Genomic DNA, 27,377 nt, shown 5'->3' on the forward strand with positions numbered 1-27,377 from the left:
ACAGCATATTCTGTCTTGCATGTGGTTCTCTTCTTTATAAGGGTGGGTTCAGACTTAAAAGGACTGCTGTAATGGGTTTTATTCTGTCCAAATTTGCAAGCTTTGCAAGTGGAACACTTTTTAAAACCTTTGATTTGTGCCATCCAGGTTGTCGGAGTGCTCAGTTCAGGGCAGTTGCTAACCAACTTATTACTCATCGAAACTGATCTCCTAAAGGTTAGAACTGGTTTTTTGGCTACTAAATCGCCAATGACGGGATCCCCCTGTACCAAGTTCCAATTACGGGAGTAAATTTTCCTTAATTCCTGATGTTGTCGATTAAAAGTTAATATAATCCTGGATTGCACATTTAAAGTATCCTCACTAGCACTAACTTGTTTCTGTTTGGGGACCAAAGTATCACATCTAGATATGCCTCTTGTTTTCTTGATCGCGCTATCAATGATTTTGCCTGAATAACCCCTTTCCAAGAAGCGAAGTGTACTGGCATCTTGGGCACGGATGCAGTCCGTATCAGAGCTGCAAATCCGTCGTATACGCAGCATCTCGCCATACGGGATGCTACGTATTAAATGCTGGGGATGATGGCTAGAGGCAAGAAGAATTGTGTTGCCCGCAGTGGGCTTTCTAAAATGCTTGTTGACCAATTTGCTGTCCTGCACATATAGCTCCACATCAAGGAAAAATGCAGAATTCTCACTTATAGCTGATGTGAATTGTAAATTCAGGCAATTCATATTCAATTTATCCACAAATGCCTGTGCACTCTGTTTCGATCCTTTCCAAATAAAAAACAAATCATCAATGAACCTTAGGTACAACACAACATGATTAACCACAACATCCTTGACCTCGCCCATCAGGACCTGCTCCTCCCACAGTCCCATGTGTAAGCATGAGTAACTGGGGGAGAAGCAGGCCCCCATGGCCACGCCCCGGATTTGTTGGTAGACCTGGTTATTGAAAAGGAAAAAATTCTGCTCAAGGCATGCAGTTATCATATGTAGCAACATTTTGTTATGGGACACACAACTTATTGGTCTCAAGTTTAAAAAATGCTCCACCGCCTTCAGGCCATCACAATGTCTTATCGACGTATACAGGGAGGTTACATCAAGAGTCATAAATAACATGTCTGCCTCCCATGGTATATGTTCAACTTTGCGCAAAAAATCAGATGTGTCTTGTACCTACGAGTTGAGCCCCCTTACCCACTCTTGAAGAAAAAAATCCACATATTTGGAAGTGTTTTCCAAGGCACTATTGATGGCTGAAATTATTGGCCTGCCTGGTGGTTTGGCAATATTCTTATGTACCTTGGGAATCAAGTAGAATGTGGGGATAACAGGATGTTCCTTTTTCAGAAAACGATATTCCTCGTTGGTCAACAGGCCCCCACTTCTCCAAGCCATGAGTTTGCGATAGTGGTCTTCCCACGCCGCTTTGACAGAATGGATGTTGCTCTTTTAATAGCATGCTATGTCAGACAATTGAAGTTCAGCTTCCTCCATGTAAAGCTGCCGTGGCCATAAGACTACGTTGCCGCCTTTGTCCGCCTGCCGCACAATTATGTCGGTGTTTTCCTCGAATTTCTTCATGAGTTGATGGTAACATAAATTCTGTTTATTTATACTGTGGCGGACTTTATTGGTAGCACTATATAGTTTCTTCAAGTCTTGCACAACAAGTTCATGATAGACATCCAAATTGTCACGAAGCATGATTGGTTGAAAGGTGGATTTAGGCTTAAATGGTGTTACAAATGCTCTATTTGTGTTATGCTGTGAAAAGCCCCTGGTACTGGCTGCCCCTCCTTGATCGTTCTGCAGATCCCATGCTGTTTGAAAAAGATCCACATCTCCAGCTGTTAGTAATGGTGGACTTTCCAGATTCTCTGATGTTTGCAAACTATTTTTCTTATTAGGATGTAAAATATGAAATTTGCTCAATTTCAGTTTGCGTATGAATCTGAATGTGTCCATTCTTGTGTCAGCATAATTAAAATTACAAGGGTGGCAGTATGATAAGCCTAATCCCAGGACTGTCATTTCCGCTGGTGTTAAGGGCAAAGTAGTGAGGTTAATTACTGATTTGGAACTTATATTGGCTTCTGACCCCTGCCCTGGAATCGATTCCATCTTCCCCTCGTTGTCTTTTTGCCCATATTCTTGTTTCCTTTTGCGGCATTTTCGTCTCTGGTTTCGCTTATAGTTGAGCTTTTGTTTGTTGCTCCAGGTAACACTCGTGGCCTCAGAGTGTCGCGTCTGTCTTGGCACAGGCAGTCGACCTCCTGTGCTAGGGATAGCTTCATAAACCCCAATTGTTGTGTTCTAGTGCTTTCCCCTTCCGGGTCACTTTCTGCAGCTGAGCTCAATTCCGAAGTTGATGTCGACAAGGCTGCTGCTTCACTCAACTTTCCTTGTGGCGGTTTATTGGCTCTTGCTTTTACTGCATCATATTTACGAGCATAGGTAAAGATTTGGCCATTTACATAATCAATCCGATCCCTTTCAAATTTAAATGTTTTCCTCCTTTTTATGACCTCTTCATCCTTCTTAAGACGTACCAACATGTCGTCCCTCAGTTTTTTCATTTGTTCTGTACTCTCCATTTTACTGATTTCCACCTCCAAAAGCTCTATTTGCGTTTGCAGTTTGGCGCGATCACTCTCCGCATATTTAATTAGGATCTTCATTAACCTGCTGGATGACTCGAGGTTGGATTCTGCCCACTCTGCGAGCATAGCCGGGTCTGGACTTTCATAACTTGGCGCCAGTGTTATGCGCAGCCCTCTCGGCACCCTTCCGACCTCCAAGTAGCGGGATAGCGATCTATGCTCCCACCACTTGGATTGCTCTGAGCGCATAAGTTTTTCCAGTTTTTTGAATATTTCCCGAATATTGGGGCTTCCAGACATGATTGCGGGATGTGCGACAACTTGTGGCTCCCCAGCCGGGGAGTCCAGAAACATCGAACTGGCAGCTTCTTCCCGGTTTCGCAATGCGTCTGCGGACATAATGGCTGTAGTTGTGGCTTAATCCCAAATAGAAAGCCTGATTGAAAAATACGGTGGCGCTAATATGACTAATGTCCTTAACGCTCACCGCGCACACTCCCCACTAACAACTCTGCTCAAGTCCTACCTTCGTTGACTTCTTGATGCTAGTCTCCGGTCCACTGACACGGAATGCACCGACTTCAATACCGAAGATAGGTAGATACGCAGCAGTTAGGGGCTCCTGCAGCTTCCTCCTCGCCGGAGTTTTCAATTCAGTTCCGGATCACCGGCCCTGGTTGCTTCCTGCTGCCTGGCCCTTGGAGGGGAGGGGCTCCGCTCGTACCGCTGAAGCTGCTCGGTACTCCAAATGAATGCAAAACGCCACTGCCAGTGCTTCGCTCGAACACAGAGACGAGAAGCGGACCCAAACGATTAGTGCCAATCAAAAGTGCTTTATTGGTTGCCCAGCCTGTCCGCCATAACGCGTTTCGACCCCCACTCGGTCTTGATCACATGACACATTGCTGACGGTGCGAGTGGTATTTAAAGTGGTAAACAGGAAATGAGTTTCAGGTGTCATTGCAGCCTGTTTGACATAAAAGAAATACTACAACATGTCGACGTATATACACAGTAAGATCAATCATTGTATAAATACATAGAAATAAATACATACAAAAATATATAAATCTTTAAAACCTGAATATATCTAAAAACAGATTTTCCTATGTTACTGTGTACTTGTTGTTGAGATTATTTACAATTTTCACAAAGTCCTTATTTGCGACATTTATTTAGGGTGTCAAATAAACCTCCCTGAGTTGTTTGTATTACTTTTCTAAAATTCTTGGTCAATATATAGCTGATATTTCCCTCAGTAACCGGCTATCCTTTTATATTCAGTAAAGTGAATGAATAAATTAATACCGCCCAAGTGGGCCGTTGTTATTTAACCAATAATTCCATTGTTGCAACCACAATTTAAATAACCCACTCAAAAAGTTTGTGCAAAATAGTGCAAAAAATAGTGCAAAAGGATAAAATCCTTCCTCTAAAAAATATATATGCGCAAACCAGTTAGTTTCCTTAATTTAAAAAAACAGTTAAAAGAAGATGTATGGGATCTAAATTCATATATAATATTACCAACTCCTGGTGATAGGTGTTTCATTTTCATTCCCTCAGATTTCAGATATCCCTATCTTTGAACTGTTAGTTACTTGAAGTTGTCACTCCCCACACACAAGTCATAAATATACCCATTAAATGAGTGATTGACTGGTCCTACAAGCAGGTAAAAAAGTCCTCACTAGCATTCAATCCAGCCGGATTTTTTGTGTTGAGCTCTAAGATGTATCGTGTCTCCAAGAGGCGTAGTTTGCCCTCTCGGTTACCCCCACGCTTCATTGGTGGAACCATGTCAATAACATAGTAATGGAGAAACTTGGGGTTACACTTGTGTAATAGCTCAAAATGTCTAGCGACAGGATATGCCTGATCCTTCCCTGTAATTGCCCTGATGTGCTGGAGTATCCTTTTGTGGACCGGTAACCTTGTGCTACCCACATATTTCAGTCCACAAGGACACTCCAGCACATACACAGCATATTCTGTCTTGCATGTGGTTCTCTTCTTTATAAGGGTGGTTTCAGACTTAAAAGGACTGCTGTAATGGGTTTTATTCTGTCCAAATTTGCAAGCTTTGCAAGTGGAACACTTTTTAAAACCTTTGATTTGTGCCATCCAGGTTGTCGGAGTGCTCAGTTCAGGACAGTTGCTAACCAACTTATTACTCATCGAAACTGATCTCCTAAAGGTTAGAACTGTTTTTTTGGCTACTAAATCGCCAATGACGGGATCCCCCTGTACCAAGTTCCAATTACGGGAGTACATTTTCCTTAATTCCTGATGTTGTCGATTAAAAGTTAATATAATCCTGGATTGCACATTTAAAGTATCCTCACTAGCACTAACTTGTTTCTGTTTGGGGACCAAAGTATCACATCTAGATATGCCTCTTGTTTTCTTGATCGCGCTATCAATGATTTTGCCTGAATAACCCCTTTCCAAGAAGCGAAGTTTACTGGCATCTTGGGCACGGATGCAGTCCGTATCAGAGCTGCAAATCCGTCGTATACGCAGCATCTCGCCATATGGGATGCTACATATTAAATGCTGGGGATGATGGCTAGAGGCATGAAGAATTGTGATAATGATTTTAGTATCAAGAACGCTGCATTTGCACAATCTGGTCATTTGGAATTCATGTTTTCCCTAATTTTTGCACTTTTTTTTGCTTTTATGCTTCTTTGCACCTTGATCTGAGGTACTGTAGCACTAAAGCGCTTTACTGATCAATATTAAGTTGTTTGGAAAATATATGGGTCCACCTTAATGCATAATATGCACTATGCAAATAATGAAAATGCATGACAGTGGATTGATCCAAACTAAGTATTGGTATCAATTGTGTCTATATACACTGGCCTGAAAAGTTAGTATGCCAATAGGAAGTGACACGATTGACTGGCTATTAGGTAGCCATCAGCAGATTTTTCATTCTCTACATACATATGTTAGGACATGCACAGGCATAATTTTTCATATTTTATTATATATGGTTTTCATTTTTTATAATTTTGTCATATGTTATTGTTTCATTCGGGTGAGCACATATCCGATTCATATTTATTTTATTTCACTTTTCACGTACAATGATTCATGAAATGGTTTTACAGCATTGCTCCATACGGCATTTATGCCGGTATTTTGATGATGAATTTGGATCATATAGAAAATGACATTGATATTTATATCCAAATATTGGTTTATATATTTCAATACCAAGTATATATAATCAATGGGAGCATTTAAAAATGACTACAAGCATTTATGCGTGTATTATATTGAGTATAAGCTGAGGATTACAAAGTATTTTGTTTATGTTCATGAATTCATTTCAGCACTGGCACTTTAAAAAGTGGGACACTGTTTTGAGCGCTGTCATGTGATCAAGGCCGCTTGCACGGCCGAAACACGTAATGGCAGAAGACTAAATAATAAATAAATCTGTGCACAACAGAAGGTCTGCACTCGTTTTTTCAAATTGGATGTGTTACGAGTCAAAGATATATATATATATATATATATATATATATATATATATATATATATTCGCAAGCACTCTTACACGCCGCGATTCTGCCACCAGCCACGGAAAAAGAGCACGGACCACAATCCTTTAAGAGCGATAGTTTTTTAATGTCCTTAGGTTACATCCACAGAGTAGCAGCCATTACGCGTTTCGTCCCTGCTAGGGGACTTGATCACATGACGCTGAACCACCAATTGTGTTGCACTTTTAAAGGGGGTAGGGCATGGTGTGTTTCGACAGTTTTTTTCACAAATGAAACATTGAAACTTTACTCACAGTCGATTAATTTCATCATTGTCCACATGTCTTTAACACTTCAGCTCTTTCGAGTTAGTATAGAGATTTTGATATAGATTTAAATATCAGAATGATTGATCTTATGTTCATCGTATCATGTTTAGAAAGATTAAAATCTTCAGAATAAATATATAAATATATAAATATGTAAACATGCATAAATAAATAGAGTAGTCTATAAATTTATAAAAACTATTCTCTATATCATGATTATAGAGATAAAATCTTATATAAATACCTAAATGTATAGACATATAAACATATATAAAAACATATAAATATATGAATAAATATATAATTGAACTTGCTTTACTCCTGAGGCGGAAGCCGGGAGATCACCTTTTTTAAAAAATTTGTATATTTTGTGTCACTACTTCGCCGAACACCTGATTTTAACATTGCACTCACCTGCCTGGCTCCACCAGAAACGGGCTACAGAAACGCCTAAAACAGCGATCTTCGCTGCAACAAACAATTGTGAAAGCTAACGATCCTGCCGCCATTGACGGCGAGGAACCGAGGCCACGCCTACCCTAGGCGACGCCCACCCGCCCAAACCAGTATAAAACGCTGCTGACAGCGCGTCGATTTCAGAACTTGCTTTACTCCTGAGGCGGAAGCCGGGAGATCACCTTTTTTAAAAAATGTGTATATTTTGTGTCACTACTTCGCCGAACACCTGATTTTAACATTGCACTCACCTGCCTGGCTCCACCAGAAACGGGCTACAGAAACGCCTAAAACAGCGATCTTCGCTGCAACAAACAATTGTGAAAGCTAACGATCCTGCCGCCATTGACGGCGAGGAACCGAGGCCACGCCTACCCTAGGCGACGCCCACCCGCCCAAACCAGTATAAAACGCTGCTGACAGCGCGTCGATTTCAGAACTTGCTTTACTCCTGAGGCGGAAGCCGGGAGATCACCTTTTTTAAAAAATGTGTATATTTTGTGTCACTACTTCGCCGAACACCTGATTTTAACATTGCACTCACCTGCCTGGCTCCACCAGAAACGGGCTACAGAAACGCCTAAAACAGCGATCTTCGCTGCAACAAACAATTGTGAAAGCTAACGATCCTGCCGCCATTGACGGCGAGGAACCGAGGCCACGCCTACCCTAGGCGACGCCCACCCGCCCAAACCAGTATAAAACGCTGCTGACAGCGCGTCGATTTCAGAACTTGCTTTACTCCTGAGGCGGAAGCCGGGAGATCACCTTTTTTAAAAAATTTGTATATTTTGTGTCACTACTTCGCCGAACACCTGATTTTAACATTGCACTCACCTGCCTGGCTCCACCAGAAACGGGCTACAGAAACGCCTAAAACAGCGATCTTCGCTGCAACAAACAATTGTGAAAGCTAACCATCCTGCCGCCATTGACGGCGAGGAACCGAGGCCACGCCTACCCTAGGCGACGCCCACCCGCCCCTTTCCGCTCCCTCAAAGATGTGCAATCACAGGACGCGCAGCGGAGGGGCGTAGCGGGCGCGCCGTCAGCGCGCCGAAGGCGCGCCAAAGGCAAGCCCGTCTGGGCCCGTCCGGGCCCAGACGGCCTTAGGCCTAGCCACTATGCCCAATCCGCAAAAGCGCATATCATACTCCCGAGGATCACTGCTCGCCTGGAACCCGAAAAAACATCCCCAGTGCAAATACACCCTCAAGGAAGACACCCCCTATGCAGGATGTATCTGCTGCAATAGACCCGAGGAAACGGAACGCCACCAAGGACTTCGGCTTGGCCTTCTGAATTGCAGATCCTTAGTAAAGCACGCCCACGAAATTAACATCCTCGTTCAGGATGCGATGTTAGATCTTTTATTTTTGACGGAAACATGGCTGACCCCGCACAATGACTTCGATGTGGCCAATGCAACACCCCCCGGCTACCAAATATGTTGCCTGAACAGACCAATCGGTAGAGGTGGCGGCCTCGCCATACTCTACAAAGACCATCTTAAATGTAGAATTGAATATGGGACCATTAAAGACTGCGAGAACTGCCACTTCACTATCCAGATCTCACCATCTACCTCCCTTTCGGGACTGTTAGTGTACCGGCCACCAGGCTCTCTAGGCGAATTCACCAATACTCTAATGGACCACATCTCACTTAAGACTATTTCAGTCTCTAACTTTCTCCTCCTAGGGGACCTTAACATGCACTTTTTGGACCCCACGGACAATGCAGCAGCAAACTTGCTTGCTGATCTCACCACAGCCGACCTTCATCTGCAAAACCCCAAAGCCACCCACGAGAAAGGTCAACTTCTTGACCCTATCTTCTCCAACATTAAGAACCTATACGTCCAGGACCCTACTCCCCTTCCCTGGACAGACCATATGCTGATCCTCTTGCACTGGTCACTCGAAACGACACCAGCGCTCAAACAAAAAACAAGGATACTAACCAGACGATGGCACAAGTTAGTACCAGAGGAATGGGAGGCCAAACTACGTGAAACCATCACCCCCCTATCCACGGAGCCAAACACCGCGGACAGAGAATTCACGGATTGGCTAGTCCGACCCTTAGATAGCTTCATCCCACTAACCAACACTTTAAAACATTTTAAAAGAATCAACCCCGCCCCCTGGTACACACCCGCCCTCACAGCCCTTAAAAAAGAATGCAAAAAGTTAGAACGCACTTGGAGGAAAAACAAGTCCATAGAAGAGAAAAGCGCTTATCAATCCTCAATGAAAGCATACAAACGTGCCCTACAAGACGCCAAAAGGGCTTACTATGAGGAAAAAATAAAAGGCTCCTCCTGCTCATCCAAGGAGACTTTCTCCATTCTCAAAGAACTCCTCCATGTCCCTGACCCCCCACAGAAACCCATGGACCCCAAAGCAGCGGAAGAAAAATGCGTCAAGTTGGCCACCTTCTTTGACGAAAAAATAAAAAAAATCCTCGCCTCCCTCCCGACCGCCAACTCAGACTCCATAGAGAGAGCTAAGGAGCAGCGGCCCCCTCCCGACAAGCCCTCTTTGGAGTCGCTCGGTCCAGTTACAGAAGAGGAAATAAGTGTTATACTCACCACAATCAAGAGCGGAGCCCCTAGTGACCCAGTCCCCATACGATTCGCTAAAAACATCCCGCTGACCATAGTTCCCCAATTGACAGCCCTCATTAACATTTCGCTGGAACAGGGAGAGGTCCCTTCAAACTGGAAGGAGGCTGTCGTCAAAGCGCTTCTCAAGAAACCGTCGCTTGACCCAGCAGACCTTTCCAACTACAGACCTATCTCACTCCTTCCTTGGATAGGTAAAGTCGCCGAAAAACTTGCGAATAAAAAACTGTCGCACTACTTAGAGTCAAACCAACTCCTCAACGACTCACAAACAGGCTTTAGACCAGGTCAGGGCACGGATACTGCTCTCCTCGCAGCAGTAGAAAGAACTAGAGAAATCATCGATACAGGAGGATCAGTGGCAGTGGTCCTCCTAGACCTAAGCGCGGCCTTTGACACGGTCAGCCACCAGGTCTTAACGCAACGTCTGGAGAATATCGGGGTCAAAGACAGAGCGCTGAAATGGCTATCGTCCTTTCTCTCTCGACGCTCCTACCAAGTATGGGAAGGCGAAAGTCGCTCCCCCTCCATCCCCCTCCAGTGCGGCGTGCCTCAGGGCTCATCCCTGAGCCCCACGTTGTTTAACGTTTACATGGCCCCACTGGAGGAACTCGTCTCTCCCTTCGGAGTCACTATCGTCAGCTATGCTGACGACACACAATTGGTGGTGACACTCTCCCACCCCAAGCTAGAGCCCTCCAATCTCCACGACTGTCTCTCCAACGTACATCAGTGGATGAGTGACTCTGCTTTGAAATTAAACGGCTCCAAAACGGAGATCCTGCTCCTAGGACATAAAACCACGAACCTCCCTTCTAACATCTGGCCTGCCTGCATGGGTGAACCCCCCACTCCCAAGAAGGAGGTCAAGAGTCTCGGAGTGTGGCTGGAGACCGATCTTACCTTCAGGACACAGGCAAGAAAGACGGCCGGCATATGCTACGGTCTACTTAAATCCTGCAGGAAGGTACTCCCGCTACTACCTTTCCAGCCGCGTCTCATGCTGATCCAGGGCCTAATTTTATCCAGGCTGGACTACAGCAATGCCATTTACCTAGGCTCTCCAGAATCCACTCTTCAGACTCTGCAAAAAGCTCAAAACGCCGCAGCCCGACTACTAACGAACACCCCGGCTAGATCATCTGCCAAACCCGCACTTAGGAGGCTGCACTGGCTCCCTATCAGGGAAAGGGTCACTTTCAAGGCCCTTTGTCTCGCCCACAAGGTATTACACAACACCGGCCCTCTCATACTCAACAACTGGATCACCCCCTATAGACCCACCAGAGCGCTCTGCTCGGAGCACGGAAACCTCATTACGATTCCCAAGGTGAAAAAGGCCCGCATAGGTGGCCGCCGTTTCTCGGTCAATACAGGAAATAAATGGAATGCACTCCCTCTGAGCCTCAGAGCGGAACCCAACCTTCTTCGGTTCAGAAAATCCCTCAAAACCCTACTCTTCCCCTAAGCTGTCACTTCTACTGACCAAACCCCCTTTGCGAGTAAAAAAGGTTCAGCGCTGGGATACCCACTGGGTGACTACGCGCTTTATAAAACCATAAATAAATAATAATAATATAATAAATACGTAAATGCAAAGAATTCTGAGTATATGATTGTAAAATACTTCACAATTTAAAATTCAATCTTGCAATTCGTTTTGTCTTGCATGACCCCTGTTAACTGATTATGTTATCATATTGGGAGCCACAGTTCTCTACGTTTGATGATTACAGACTCGAAAGACTAAATAAAAAAAGGGGGGACAGATCAGATTGCCCACTATAAAATCATCCCCGATATGTTTCGTCACACTAAAATAATTTTTTTGTGATTTTCAACTTATTAATTGATTTTTTTGTGTCTTATTTGATATTAGTGTTGTTGTGCAAAAAGTGCTTGAATTTAAAACTACTAAAAAAGTGACAAGTGATGATGATATATGTTTAAAAAATATATACAAAAATATAAGAATATTATATATAAAAAGAGAACGGAGAGAGGAAGAAAGCAGTTTTAAAGATCTTAGTAGCTTCATAGTTACTATGATGTTGGCCGATATATGTATAGTAACTTACTACTAGGGCTTGAAAATAATGTAAGTCGCAGGTCAACAAAGGATCTGATTACCAAACTTAAATTGGAATAAAGTCTCGTTTCAGCAAGGAAAAAAGGGGGGGGGGGCCTTTATGTAAAATACAGACTGCAAAAACTGTTGTTGTACATATAAAAATATGTGAATCAGGGAGTTTACATATCTTAATGTAAACGTTTATAGACTGGCGTGTAGCTCCTCCGAGCTGTTCAATCCATGTGGATGTTTGCTGTCTAGATTTAGAATGTAGTACATTTCCAATACTCTAAGTGATTTTTCACGGTCACCCCCTCTTTTGTTTTTGGGGACAGAGTCAATGAGGAAGTAACTTAAATCCTTAGGGTTACCCTCATGAATTTCTTGGAAATGACGTGCCACTGGATATGCCTGGTCGTGGTTTTTAATGGCACGTATGTGTTGTAATATTCTCTTGTGCCCAGGGAGAATAGTACTCCCTATGTACCTCAGTTTGCATGTACACTCCAAAACATATATTACATGGTCAGATTTACAGTTCAATGATTTGGTAATTTCCCTGTTAGGGCCCCCAAAGGGTGTGGTGTAGTTGGTTGTGGAGACTCCATATTCACAGGCCTTGCAGACCTTGCATTTGAGGAATCCCCGTCGTTGTGACAGCCAAGATCCCTTGACTCCCACCCCACACGGCTCATTGTCTACCAACATATCTTTCATAGATACTCCTCGTCTATAAGTGATAGCTGGTCTTTTTGGGATTTTTTTGCCAATTATGGGGTCCTGTTTAATAAGGTACCAGTTTCTGTTGAGTATTTTCCTTACTGCTCCCTCTTGACGATTGTATTGAAAGATAAATCTAAAGTTATCAGGTGTTTCATTGTCAGAGGCTTTTAGTTTGGGTGTTGGACAGATCAGCATATCCCTATTGACCTGGTTACATTTGGTAAGGGCTTTGTCTAGGCATTTATTGCTGTAACCACGCATTTTGAAGCGATTAATGCATTCATGATGTGCTGTTTTAAGGGATCCACCTTCACTGCAGATGCGTTTTATTCGTAGCAATTCCCCATAGGGAATGCTATGAATGAGGTGTTTAGGATGGGAGCTGTTGGCATGCAGGATAGAATTACCTGCTGTTGGTTTTCTATGCAATTTCGTTTCTATCCTGCCTTGTTCTATATACACCTCCACATCCAGAAATATTATTCCCGTTTTGCTGATGTTAGAGGTCAATTCTAGGTTTAGGTCATTGGTATTGAGTTGGTTAATGAATTCCCTTGCGCCCTGTTCTGATCCCTTCCATACCACAAACAGGTCATCAATGAACCTAAACCAACATTGAATATTGCTTTCAAAGATGTCATGATATTTGGTCATGAGTACAAGCTCCTCCCACCAGCCCATGTGTAAACATGCGTAGCTGGGGGAGAAGCTTGCACCCATTGCCACCCCGCGTAATTGTTGAAATAATGCATCTTGAAACATAAATATATTGTTAGTCAGACACAGTTCAACCATGTTAATCAGCATCTGGTTATGTTCAGCGTAGGCGGTTCTTCTTTTGCCAAAAAATATTTCAAAGCTCGTAGTCCATCATTGTGTTTGATTGATGTATACAATGAGGTTACATCTAACGCAATTAAAAGGAAGTCTTCCTGCCATTCAAAGTCTTTTATTTTCTTTAGAAAATCGCCCGTGTCTTTAATGTATGACGTCAGGTTTTGAACAAAGTCTTGTAGAAAAAAATCCACATATCTGGAGGTTTTTTCAAATATACTGTTACGTGCCGAAATTATTGGCCTTCCTGGCGGATTGATTTTATCTGGCAGAGAGGTAGCCATAAGGTCAAGGAAGTGCCTTTTGCAGGTCTGGTGTAAATCTGTTCAGTATTTCCTGAGAAAATAGCATTTAAAAGCATATCAATATCTATACGCGCGTACCGTGCGCGCACTGAGCAAGCCCTGTGCGCGCACCTTACCGTGCGCGAGCGTAATTCTGATTGGTTGTTAGATGTCAGTAAACATTCGAATCGGTCGAAATCAGGAAGTGTCGGCCGCCATTTTGTCTGTCGCACTAAAAAGGAAAGGTGGAAACCGTGAACAGGGGGCAGGGTAGGGAGTTCTAAACCCCCTAGTCATTGTCAGGGGGGCACAGTAGGACCACGAAGGGCAAAAAAAAGATTTGAATTTTTTAAAAACATCACGAGGTGCGCGCACTCTACGCGTACCCGAAAAAACCTTAAAAACATCACGAGGTGCGCGCCCCCAGCGCGCACCCGAAAAAAATAAATAAAAAAAATAGAAATAAAAATCACGTTTAAGTGTTTAGATATTAGGTGGCTCTAAAAAGAGCCCTTGTGTTCATTGAGTGTTTTTCGGTACCTACAAGTAAGTACCGATGCAGAGTCTAAAGTTCAAGAGGAAGACTCTGTTCCCTTCATCATTGAAATGTACACCGTCTCCTCTATAAATGTCTTGCATGTTGTAACGCAAGTTGTTGTGGTATATAGAACCCATACCATAGTCTCTGAGGAAAGCAGAAACAGACTTATTGACGTGCTTTCTTGCTTTGTCAATCTGTGGACAAAATTGGTTGGACCAGTTCCACTTTTGCCTTTGGCATATGTTAGAATATACAAAGGCAGATTGAGGAAAAAGCGACATCAATTGCACAAAGGTGTCCTTAATAAGCATTTCCAGACCTACCCCAGTTAAAGTGCCTAGGTCATTTCCACCACAGTGCACAATAATAAGGTTAGGCTGTGGGAGATGTAGAAAGGTTTTCACCAAAGGCATTAATTGGTGCCACTTTAACCCTCTCTGACCAATCCATTTAATGTCTACATTTGGCAAAGCAAGGTCTCTCACCATACCTCTATTTTCTGCAAATTTTTCACTCCAGAAGACATAGCTATGACCTACAATCCACACTGTGAACATCTTTCAAGGAGATCTGGATGCACTCAGAAGGTGTCTTTCAGTAGAATGGCAATATGAAATGAAAGACAGTTGGAAAATGGAGGCATACATATTTTTTTTTTATAAAAAAGAACTCATTGGCAGATTCAAACCATTTTACAGTTAAAACTAGGCTGTATGTTTAAATTTTTCAAAGCATGTTTTGGATTGGTACAGAAAAATGTGTTCCCACTGAACATTACTTTGGATTTGCTGTTAGGTTTGAAAAGTCAAGCACTCTTGCTCTTTTGATTTGAAACAATGTCTGCTGAACTTCTGACCTCTCTGCTCACACCTGTGTTCCATGAGCTGTTGCTATGGTAGCAGGCAGAAGTCATGTTGGGGGAAGGGATGATTTGCAAAGGGGTTGAAAGTTGCAACCAATAGAAATGTGTGATTCCATTTGAAAAAATGTGGGAAGGACTGTGATTTTACATTAACATGTATATGTGGGAAAAAAGAGAGGGAAAAATTGCCATTTACTGGTTGTGGAGAGAGGAGAGAGGTGTACAGCTCTGAGATTCTGGCTCTGATAATCTGCTGTTTGAGTCCCACATTTCTTTCTCAACTAATTAATTTTAAAGGTGAGTTATGAGTTTGAGAGGGGAAGTATGTGGTGTATTTTGATATAAATAATAGAATTGTCATTCTTGTTTTAAAGTTGTGTTTTACATTTTGTGATTTAGGAGAAATTTAACTGTCTTGAACTAGTAAGATATTATGGAGTATGTCTTCACTGTAAGTTAAGGTGTAGTGGTATTAGTGAGGAATATTGTTTTGTGACTAGAATTACATCATGAGTCTGTCTGCACACAGGATTTGTTGTCAAAGATTTAATTTGTGTTGGTTTTGTTCTGTTAGCCTTGCACTCGCAGAAAAGGGGTAGTTTGTTATGTTAAAGTGTGATGGTTAGCATTCAGCAGAAATCATTTACTGATCAGTGAGAGGCAAATGCAAACACATTTGAAAATAGTATGGTACATTTTCCTACCACTTTAAAAGTTGTGTTTTACATTTTATGTTAAGGAAGATATTTAAGTGGCTTGAACATGTTATATATTATGGAGTATGTCTTCATTATAAGTTAATGTGTACTGGTATCACTCAGGAATACTGTTTTCTACCTAGAATCATACCATGAGACAGTGAGCACATAGGAAATGTAAAGAGAGATTTCATTCCGGTTGGTCTTGCTCTATTACCCTTGCACTCACAGGAAAGGGGCAGCTTGTTTTTTGTAACACTCTAGTCTAATCATTCACCCTCTAACACATGGTCATGGACTCAAGGAGCTATTAGGACATGTGCTCCTTTGTGCTTGTCTAAACTAGAAGGAACATGTGTTAGTCTGTTACAGTAATTATCACTTGTTCTACCCCAGTAGTAAATGTGCTTTCAAATTGCCAAAGGAAATATTGCTTTCTGCCTAGAATGAGACCATGAGTCTGTGTGCACACAGGAATTGTTGTCAGCGTTTTAATTTGTGTTGCTGTTGTTCTGTAAAACTTGCACATTCAGGAAAGGCTCAGCTTGTTTTCTTCCAATGTGTTGGTTAGCACTCAGCAGAAATCAGTATCTTAAAAATGTGATGCAAATGCAAACACATTTGAAAATAGCATGGTAGATTTTTCATCAATTCTTGCAATGGCTGAGGTGGTTCCTACATGTTAAAAACTCCAATTAACCCTTACCACACATGTACTCTTACACACATGTCTGTACTCTTCATGCAGTTGTGGGAGTCTCCATGCAGATGTCTCTTGCAGCTGACAATACACAGTCTCCAGAAACACACTCTTTGCACACACGCAGCAGCTTCTGCTACACTCCCATGTGTATTAGTCAGCTCTGTGTGCTGTTTCAGATAGCAGTGTGTAACGCAAACAGATTCTAAATCACCAGGGCTCACTTCCTTTGCTCTAGTCTAATCAGTCACCCTCTAACACATGGTCATGGTCTCAAGGAGCTGTTAGGACATGTGCTCCTTTCTGTCTGTCTAAACTAGAATGAACATGTGTCAGTCTGTTACAGTAATTATCACTTGCTCTACCCCAGTAGTAAATGTGCTTTCAAATTGCCAAAGGAAATATTGCTTTCTGCCTAGAATGAGACCATGAGTCTGTGTGCACACAGGAATTGTTGTCAGCGTTTTAATTTGTGTTGCTGTTGTTCTGTAAAACTTGCACATTCAGAAAGGCTCAGCTTGTTTTCTTCCAATGTGTTGGTTAGCAATCAGCAGAAATCAGTATCTCAAAAATGTGATGCAAATGCAAACACATTTGAAAATAGCATGGTAGAGTTTTCATCAATTCTTGCAATGGCTGAGGTGGTTCCTACATGTTGAAAACTCCAATTAACCCTTACCACACATGTACTCTTACACACATGTCTGTACTCTTCATGCAGTTGTGGGAGTCTCCATGCAGATGTCTCTTGCAGCTGACAATACACAGTCTCCAGAAACACACTCTTTGCACACACGCAGCAGCTTCTGCTACACTCCCATGTGTATTAGTCAGCTCTGTGTGCTGTTTCAGATAGCAGTGTGTAACGCAAACAGATTCTAAATCACCAAGGCTCATTTCCTTTGCTCTAGTCTAATCAGTCACCCTCTAACACATGGTCATGGTCTCAAGGAGCTGTTAGGACATGTGCTCCTTTCTGCCTGTCTAAACTAGAAGGAACATGTGTTAGGCTGTTACAGTAATTATCACTTGCTCTACCCCAGTAGTAAATGTGCTTTCAAATTGCCAAAGGAAATATTGCTTTCTGCCTAGAATGAGACCATGAGTCTGTGTGCATACAGGAATTGTCGTTAGCGTTTTAATTTGTGTTGCTGTTGTTCTGTAAAACTTGCACATTCAGGAAAGTCTCAGCTTGTTTTCTTCCAATGTGTTGGTTAGCAATCAGCAGAAATCAGTATCTCAAAAATGTGATGCAAATGCAAACACATTTGAAAATAGCATGGTAGATTTTTCATCAATTCTTGCAATGGCTGAGGTGGTTCCTACATGTTGAAAACTCCAATTAACCCTTACCAAACATGTACTCTTACACACATGTCTGTACTCTTCATGCAGTTGTGGGAGTCTCCATGCAGATCTCTCTTGCAGCAGACAATACACAATCTCCAGAAACACACTCTTTGCACACACGAGGCAGCTTCTGCTACACTCCCATGTGTATTAGTCAGCTCTGTGTGCTGTTTCAGATAGCAGTGTGTAACGCAAACAGATTCAAAATCACCAAGGCTCATTTCCTTTGCTCTAGTCTAATCAGTCACCCTCTAACACATGGTCATGGTCTCAAGGAGCTGTTAGGACATGTGCTCCTTTCTGCCTGTCTAAACTAGAAGGAACATGTGTCAGTCTGTTACAGTAATTATCACTTGCTCTACCCCAGTAGTAAATGTGCTTTCAAATTGCCAAAGGAAATATTGCTTTCTGCCTAGAATGAGACCATGAGTCTGTGTGCATACAGGAATTGTTGTTAGCGTTTTAATTTGTGTTGCTGTTGTTCTGTAAAACTTGCACATTCAGGAAAGGCTCAGCTTGTTTTCTTCCAATGTGTTGGTTAGCAATCAGCAGAAATCAGTATCTCAAAAATGTGATGCAAATTGAAACACATTTGAAAATAGCATGGTAGATTTTTCATCAATTCTTGCAATGGCTGAGGTGGTTCCTACATGTTGAATACTCCATTTAACCCTTACCACACATGTACTCTTACACACATGTCTGTACTCTTCATGCAGTTGTGGGAGTCTCCATGCAGATCTCTCTTGCAGCTGACAATACACAGTCTCCAGAAACACACTCTTTGCACACACGCAGCAGCTTCTGCTACACTCCCATGTGTATTAGTCAGCTCTGTGTGCTGTTTCAGATAGCAGTGTGTAACGCAAACAGATTCTAAATCACCAAGGCTCATTTCGTTTGCTCTAGTCTAATCAGTCACCCTCTAACACATGGTCATGGTCTCAAGGAGCTGTTAGGACATGTGCTCCTTTCTGCCTGTCTAAACTAGAAGGAACATGTGTTAGTCTGTTACAGTAATTATCACTTGCTCTACCCCAGTAGTAAATGTGCTTTCAAATTGCCAAAGGAAATATTGCTTTTTGCCTAGAATGAGACCATGAGTCTGTGTGCATACAGGAATTGTTGTTAGCGTTTTAATTTGTGTTGCTGTTGTTCTGTAAAACTTGCACATTCAGGAAAGGCTCAGCTTGTTTTCTTCCAATGTGTTGGTTAGCAATCAGCAGAAATCAGTATCTCAAAAATGTGATGCAAATTGAAACACATTTGAAAATAGCATGGTAGATTTTTCATCAATTCTTGCAATGGCTGAGGTGGTTCCTACATGTTGAAAACTCCAATTAACCCTTACCACACATGTACTCTTACACACATGTCTGTACTCTTCATGCAGTTGTGGGAGTCTCCATGCAGATGTCTCTTGCAGCTGACAATACACAGTGTCCAGAAACACACTCTTTGGACACACGAAGCAGCTTCTGCTACACTCCCATGCGTAATAGTCAGCTCAGTGTGGTGTTTCAGATAGCAGTGTGTAACGCAAACAGATTCTAAATCACCAGGGCTCACTTCCTTTGCTCTAGTCTAATCAGTCACCCTCTAACACATGGTCATGGTCTCAAGGAGCTGTTAGGACATGTGCTCCTTTCTGCCTGTCTAAACTAGAAGGAACATGTGTCAGTCTGTTACAGTAATTATCACTTGCTCTACCCCAGTAGTAAATGTGCTTTCAAATTGCCAAAGGAAATATTGCTTTCTGCCTAGAATGAGACCATGAGTCTGTGTGCATACAGGAATTGTTGTTAGCGTTTTAATTTGTGTTGCTGTTGTTCTGTAAAACTTGCACATTCAGGAAAGGCTCAGCTTGTTTTCTTCCAATGTGTTGGTTAGCAATCAGCAGAAATCAGTATCTCAAAAATGTGATGCAAATTGAAACACATTTGAAAATAGCATGGTAGATTTTTCATCAATTCTTGCAATGGCTGAGGTGGTTCCTACATGTTGAATACTCCATTTAACCCTTACCACACATGTACTCTTACACACATGTCTGTACTCTTCATGCAGTTGTGGGAGTCTCCATGCAGATCTCTCTTGCAGCTGACAATACACAGTCTCCAGAAACACACTCTTTGCACACACGCAGCAGCTTCTGCTACACTCCCATGTGTATTAGTCAGCTCTGTGTGCTGTTTCAGATAGCAGTGTGTAACGCAAACAGATTCTAAATCACCAAGGCTCATTTCGTTTGCTCTAGTCTAATCAGTCACCCTCTAACACATGGTCATGGTCTCAAGGAGCTGTTAGGACATGTGCTCCTTTCTGCCTGTCTAAACTAGAAGGAACATGTGTTAGTCTGTTACAGTAATTATCACTTGCTCTACCCCAGTAGTAAATGTGCTTTCAAATTGCCAAAGGAAATATTGCTTTTTGCCTAGAATGAGACCATGAGTCTGTGTGCATACAGGAATTGTTGTTAGCGTTTTAATTTGTGTTGCTGTTGTTCTGTAAAACTTGCACATTCAGGAAAGGCTCAGCTTGTTTTCTTCCAATGTGTTGGTTAGCAATCAGCAGAAATCAGTATCTCAAAAATGTGATGCAAATTGAAACACATTTGAAAATAGCATGGTAGATTTTTCATCAATTCTTGCAATGGCTGAGGTGGTTCCTACATGTTGAAAACTCCAATTAACCCTTACCACACATGTACTCTTACACACATGTCTGTACTCTTCATGCAGTTGTGGGAGTCTCCATGCAGATGTCTCTTGCAGCTGACAATACACAGTGTCCAGAAACACACTCTTTGGACACACGAAGCAGCTTCTGCTACACTCCCATGCGTAATAGTCAGCTCAGTGTGGTGTTTCAGATAGCAGTGTGTAACGCAAACAGATTCTAAATCACCAGGGCTCACTTCCTTTGCTCTAGTCTAATCAGTCACCCTCTAACATATGGTCATGGTCTCAAGGAGCTGTTAGGACATGTGCTCTTTTCTGCCTGTCTAAACTAGAAGGAACATGTGTCAGGCTGTTACAGTAATTATCACTTGCTCTACCCCAGTAGTAAATGTGCTTTCAAATTGCCAAAGGAAATATTGCTTTCTGCCTAGAATGAGACCATGAGTCTGTGTGCATACAGGAATTGTTGTTAGCGTTTTAATTTGTGTTGCTATTGTTCTGTAAAACTTGCACATTCAGGAAAGGCCCAGCTTGTTTTCTTCCAATGTGTTGGTTAGCACTCAGCAGAAATCAGTATCTCAAAAATGTGAGGCAAATGCAAATACATTTGAAAATAGCATGGTAGAGTTTTCATCAATTCTTGCAATGGCTGAGGTGGTTCCTACATGTTGAAAACTCCAATTAACCCTTATCACACATGTACTCTTACATACATGTCTGTACTCAGGAATTGTTGTCAGAGATTTAATTGATGTTTCTTCTATTTTGTAAGAGTTTGACTCGTAGGAAAGGATCAGCTCATGTGATAGGATTTGAAAAGTTTTTAAAAAGAAAATGTAATGAATTTAAATTACATAAAGGTATTTTTTTTTTAGTTTTTTGCAGGTATTGGTGAGCAACAGTGAAAAAATATAAAGATGCCTATAAAGTCAAGAAAAAGAAAAGAAAAGAAACAACAACTATATTTGAAGACGACTGATAAAAAAAATAGGAGACGAAGCACGTGTTGGAAAACAGAAAAAGTCTTCTGGTAAGCAAACTAAAGAATTTTTAAAAAATATCTTCAAAAAAAAAAAAATGATCTAAAGATACATTCAAACAGTGTTACAAGTACAAAACTACAACAGAGTCGACAGCAAAAACAAGATGCTAATATAGACTCAGAAGTTAGGAAGAGTGACTTAACACGGAAAATAGATTTTAAAAACATTCGTCGAAAAATGTTTCAGAGAAGAGTGATGTTAAATTTGCTGAAGGATGTGAAAAAATATAAGAAAAAAAAAATTTTTATAAGAAAAATAAATTTATTGAAAGTATTGCTACCAAGGCATTAGAATTAAAAAAAAAACTATTCATTTTAATTTTGAACAGGATGCGTAGGTTAGATAAATTAGTGAATGCAATGAAGTCACAAAGCAAAAGGAAAAGAGAAGTCAAAAAAAAAACTTTTGTAAAGTGTTCTTAGGAGAATGGAAACATAGTTCAAGTACTGAACCATTTTTTAATGAAGAGAGTTATCTTCAAAGTAATAGTTTGTTGCATGCAGTTGACACCAATGGTAGAGCTTATGAAGTTAAGGATGGTTGTGTAATGGAAAAGGAGAAAATGGTTCCAAGAAATGAGGAACAAGTGATGGCTGATGAGGTTATGGGAAGACGTCCTAAAGCCCCAGTGTACACTTGGAATTGTAGTAGTATTTGTACTGTGCGTCAGGAATCTATTGATAAATTACGTGACTTTCTAAGAGAATATAGTAAAAAGAGTGTTAAACAGAAAATTAAGGTGCTTCAAAGACTAGATCCATGCAGAGTGAGAGAGAATACTGGTTTGCAAGGACATTCTCTGGCTTGTCTATCTAGGAAAGTGTGTCAAAGTGTTTTTCACCATTTTAGGATGCTGGCTGTTCATCATACTAAAATGAGAAAGTTTGTGAGAACATTGTATTTTGCTAAAAGTCCAGCACTAAAGTTAAATGAGTTGAATAATGCTCTGTTCCGTGGATCTGTATCAGATGTAGTGAAGGTTACTGATGAGATTCAGTTTTGTTACTTTGGTTCAGAACAAGAAAGTGCAGAAAATGACACAGTTATTGATGAAAATGTGGAAGAGAATGTAGAACTCACTGTTAGTAAAATTTCTTAATTAATGTAATTAGAAGCTACCTACAGAAGAAAATGGATTCCATTTTGTCTTGTGTTGTTACTGCTCCAACTGGGTTAGCAGCGTATAACATCAAAGGAGTTACCTTACATCGTTTGCTAATGTTACCAGTAGAGCATGAGAACAAAATACAGTACCACAAACTAGCAGGAGAAGCATGCTTGGAAGTTTCAAGAGTATTGAAGAAAATGAAAGTACTGATTATTGATGAGGTAAGCATGGTATCAAACTTAATGCTTGCCTTTGTGCATTTAAGAATGCAGCAAATTCTAAAGACAGACTTTGACGTCCTATTTGGAGGAAAACACGTCATAGTTTTTGGAGATCTTTTGCAACTTACTCCAGTTAAAGGAAAACCGGTATTCCATACACTTACACATGAAGACACAAAAAAGTAATTAGGAAGTGTAGGCAATGTAAATATTTGGACATATTTTGAGTATAAGGAACTCATTACCAATATGAGGCAAGCAAATGATGAGGACTATGAAAGATATAAGAATTGGACTACTCACAGAACATGCCAGAAAAGCATTACAGAGTCGATTTCTGAGTAATTTGTTTCCAACAGAACAAATAGTTCCAGAGAAAATATACAAGGAAATTGCAGAAAAAAATACTCTAATCTGCTTAATGCCAACACTACATGAATGCTCTGTATTCAATCAAGAACTTTTGAAATTGGAAAATGAAGAGATCATAAAACTGGAAGCTGTGGATAAAATAGAACATGAACAAATAACTGTTATATTGACAGGCAAATTGGGTACTAAATTGGATTCTCTGGAGAAAAACATTTCAAAAACAGCTGGTTTGGAAAAGAATCTTTATGTGTGTATGAACTGTAGAGTAATTTTAAGACGGAATTTGGATGTAGAGAAAGGTTTAGTGAATGGCGCTATGGGAAGAGTTGTGGGTTTTATTAATTACCAGAAAAAAGTTGGAATTGAATGTTTAAAAATAAAATTTGATCAGATACAAGAGGTTAAAGACATTTGTCGTTGTTCAGTTCGTTTCTTGCTTGTGAAAGACTTATATGTGCGTAGGAAGCAGTTTCCGTTTTCTCTAGCATATGCTGTAACTATTCACAAGTCTCAAGGATTAACTGTTGATAGTGCTTTTGTAAACATTGGATCTAGTGTGTTTAAAGAAGGTATGGCATATGTTACTTTGTCACGCGTGAAAAAATTATCTGGTTTATTCATGATAGACTTTGATGACTCAAAAGTAAGTGCTGATGCAAACTGTGTAAAGGAGTATAATAGATTAAGAAGAAGCTATGCTCCTCATTTAGGTCAGTATCCTGTGTTTGAAAAACGTGTTGTTTGTCGGAAAAGGAGATTTGAGGATATATGTAATGAGGGTGTACAGAAGAGAAAACAAAAAGATAGTGATGTGACTGCAAGCAAAAAGAAAAAGGACAATGCTGAAGAGGTTGTTGGTTGTCATTTTGAAAATAGCTCTGGTGTCAACTTCTAAGCAAATGTAGTGCTGAATGTTGTATTTTATCTTGAATTTTTGCAAGAGCAGATAACACTAAATCTTGAAAAAAGATTCTGTTCTTTGCTGAGTCTCCTCTATGAGAAGCTGAATAATGATAAAACTAAAATAGAAAGTGCTTCTGATGTTAGAAATCTTTTAGATGTATGTTCTGGACGTACACAGTTTATACAAAATGTCCAGCAAGATGCACAGGAATTCTTGATGTATATCCTGATGGTACTGGAAGATGAAGGGGTAGAAGTGGAAAATGTATTTGGTGTCTCTTATAAATGGGAACATTGTTGTGATAACTGTATGAACACAAGCAGTAGTAATGTTGATTCTGAAAGGTTCATATATTTACCATTACCAGAGAGTAAAACAGTGACTTTTAGTAAATTAGTTAAAGATGCTAATCACAACATGGAATGTTCTCAATGTAAATCAGACATGTTGTCAACGTTATTTTTAAAGAAATATGGACAGTATGTAATTTTAATGATGCCACGTTGTAGAGCTGATGGTTCAAAATTGGACACTTTAATAAAGAAGTTTACAGGACAACAATTATCAATATCTGGAAAAACTTTTGTTGCAGTTGCAATAATTTTTCATGATGGACCTTCTATAACTTCTGGTCATTACACAGTTTATCTTAAATGTGAAAAAGGATGGACACAGTGTAATGATTCTCAATTGATTTTCAAGCAACATTTGCCTTATGATTTACCCAATTGTTACCTAATTTTTCTGAAACCAAATTTTAAATACTAACATCATCATTGGAAGAAAGCATTATTAAAATTTAAAAGGATTTAAATTGGATATTTCGCTCAAAAGAGATTTTAAACTTATCATTTGCCCGTAAGGAAAGTTAAAACAAACAATTGTGGACTTCTTTGACAGATATTATTTTGGAAAATGTTCTTTTGCAACAAGGTTTACAGACGTTATTTTTTGGAAATTGTTATTCTTCTTAAAAGGTATTTTTAAAATTTCTATTAAAGTATGTTTTAGTGAGGATACATTTGGGCCTTTTTGAAACAATCTTTCAGATTGTTTTTTTTTTTTTGCCCGCTGTTAAATGATGAATACAATTGATTTCACTATTTTCAGTGAAAATCAAAACATTCTGAAAACAGCAAAAAAAAGGGCAAAAAATTGCTTTGCTAAATATGAAAAAACATGTACTGTTTAATACAATGTATTGTTGAATATTAATACTTTTTTTCTATTTATTCAGAACTAGAAAGAACATTTAGAAGATGTTATTCAGTTATCTTTGCAATTAAAAAAAAACATTTAAATCTAAATTATTTATTTTGATGGTCAGGTAAGTTTGACATATCTGTATGTGTCACTGGTTTCGTTTCATGCTTCCTTTTCTTCACCTCTCCTTACTCTACTTTTCTCATTTCTCTTCTCACTCCCTCTTCCTGCTTTACTACTCTTTTGTAACTTCCTCACTCCTTCTATACTACTCCCCTACCTTTACTACCTCCATCACTAATTTTTCATCCATGTTTCTTTTTCTGTATCCATATGTCTTAGTCTTTTTAACTGCCTTACTCCTTGTCAGTTGTTTGCTCTCTGTGTCTGTATCTGTCACTCTTGGTTTGTCTGTTTCACCCTTAATTTCCTTAACATCTCTGGGGCACATTTACAAGCCACCTGCGCCACCACTACATCAATTTTCTTGACGAACTAGTGGCGCAGGGTGCTCCTCCATATTTACAAGGAGAGGATAAGCCTCTCTGTGTGTCTTTTCCTCTCCTTGTAAATACAGCCAATTCAAATGCAGCACTAAAATGAGCTATTATGTTTTTTGGGTACCTATACATAAATACTGATGCAGAGTTTAAAGTTTAATAGGAAGACTGTCTTACGTTCATCTGTGAAATGTACACCATCTCTTTTTTATTTACTTTGCCACTCCCCTCTCTTTCTCAAGGAGTTCCTGAAGGTTTACTAAAGGTGAAAAAAAATGTTGTTTTTTTTTTAAACCCATTGGGTGCGCCCTGGGTGCGCGCACTCTAAAAAAAAAAAAAAGAAATAGATTGTAAAAAACAAGTTGTGGTGTTTTGATTTTAGGTGGCTCTAAAAAGAGCCCTTGAGTTAATGTAGGGACAGAGGAAGAGAAAAACGAAAAAAAAAAATAAGAAAATTATGGCCTCTCGCAAGGATGCTCCTCAAATTTTCTTTGAATGAGATCAATACTGCTCTCACCCAAAGTAATAAGACGACCACAATCCATGCAGTGAGTACTCATCCTCAAAAAACAAGGACGAATATCCAGAGGTGTGGTAGAAGGTGAAGGCACCACTGCAGAAGAAGTGCTTGCCTGAGCTGCCGAAGATGTGCTCGGCTGAGCTGCTGCAGATGTCGTCGGCTGAGCAGGTGGAGGGTTTGCTCCAGAAGCTCGACGAAAAGTCACTGGATGCATTTTCTCAACGTGCCTCATCATAGTATGAATACTAAAAGAATACTTCTTGTTAGGATTCCCACGTGACAAGACGCGCTGATACAGTTTGCAGGTGACCTTTGGTGCATTCACCTTCTTTTGTCCCTCTGGAAAAGTGAAAAACTGCCATATAAAGGAGTCTTGCTGCTTCCTCTGCCTCTGTCTCTCAAGAGTGTCCTGCTCACTCTCAGAAGATGGCTGCTGCTCTGCCATTGTATCTCAACACACAGATTAGCTCCTTCTCCTAGGGAATCAGAACTAACAATGAGGGGGGTGGGTGTGATTTTGGAAGAATCTGGAAATGAAAGTACTTTGAACCAATGATAAGTGATGTTTCTGGATCAGATGACTTGCCATGAGGGGATTGGGTGTGGTGTTGAAACAATCTGAAACTGAAAGTAATGAAAACCAATTAGAAGTGTTGTTTTATTCATCACATACCCCGAGGTACGCGCACCGAGCAAGCTCCCTGCGCGCACGGTACAATTACGCATGTGCGAACGCGTATTGGCTTACGTACTATGCGCGTTCGTAACGCGCATACGCAGCACGCGCGTATGCGTAAACGTCAGCGCGCGTGCTCTGCGCGTATACGGAAGTGTACCGCGTGGAGTACGTACGACGCACGTAAGCATGCGTACGTACGCATGCGTACTAGGTGCGCGCTCCGAGCGTGCAGTAAAACGTATGTATGCGTACGTAAATAACGTACGCCGGAATTCATGAAAAATGTACGCAAACTGTTGGACTTGGCCCTTCTGGCAGGTTCACCCCTGAACTTTTTTGCTTTTTACTGATGACTTGGTGTGGTGATTTTTTGGTTTCTGCGCACTTTCCCTGTGTCCCAGGGTAAAGTGCGTGCGTGCTCTGAGTGCATGTGGTGAGATAGGCCTGCCCTCCCATAGGAATGCATGGGGAATGTATGTGTCCCTAGTAGTTCCTGATGCGTGGGGTGTGCAGGCCCGAGTTTGGTATGTGCGGACTCGTGGGAGTGAATGCTGCGCG

General features: G+C 40.9%; 1 protein-coding gene across 1 annotated transcript in view; it reads left to right on the plus strand.

The window, feature by feature from the left end:
• The window catches only part of LOC146871312 (FYVE, RhoGEF and PH domain-containing protein 2-like), a 385,168-nt gene that overhangs the window by 121,816 nt on the left and 235,975 nt on the right, over nt 1-27,377 (plus strand). Inside the window, exon 3 of the mRNA XM_085646736.1 lies at nt 14,847-14,864. Within this exon, the coding sequence (XP_085502862.1) occupies nt 14,847-14,864 (18 nt within the window). The remainder of the gene's footprint in view (nt 1-14,846; nt 14,865-27,377) is intronic.

Source organism: Triturus cristatus, chromosome 1_1 (assembly GCF_964204655.1).
Source record: "Triturus cristatus chromosome 1_1, aTriCri1.1, whole genome shotgun sequence".
Classification (NCBI taxonomy): Eukaryota; Metazoa; Chordata; class Amphibia; order Caudata; family Salamandridae; genus Triturus; species Triturus cristatus.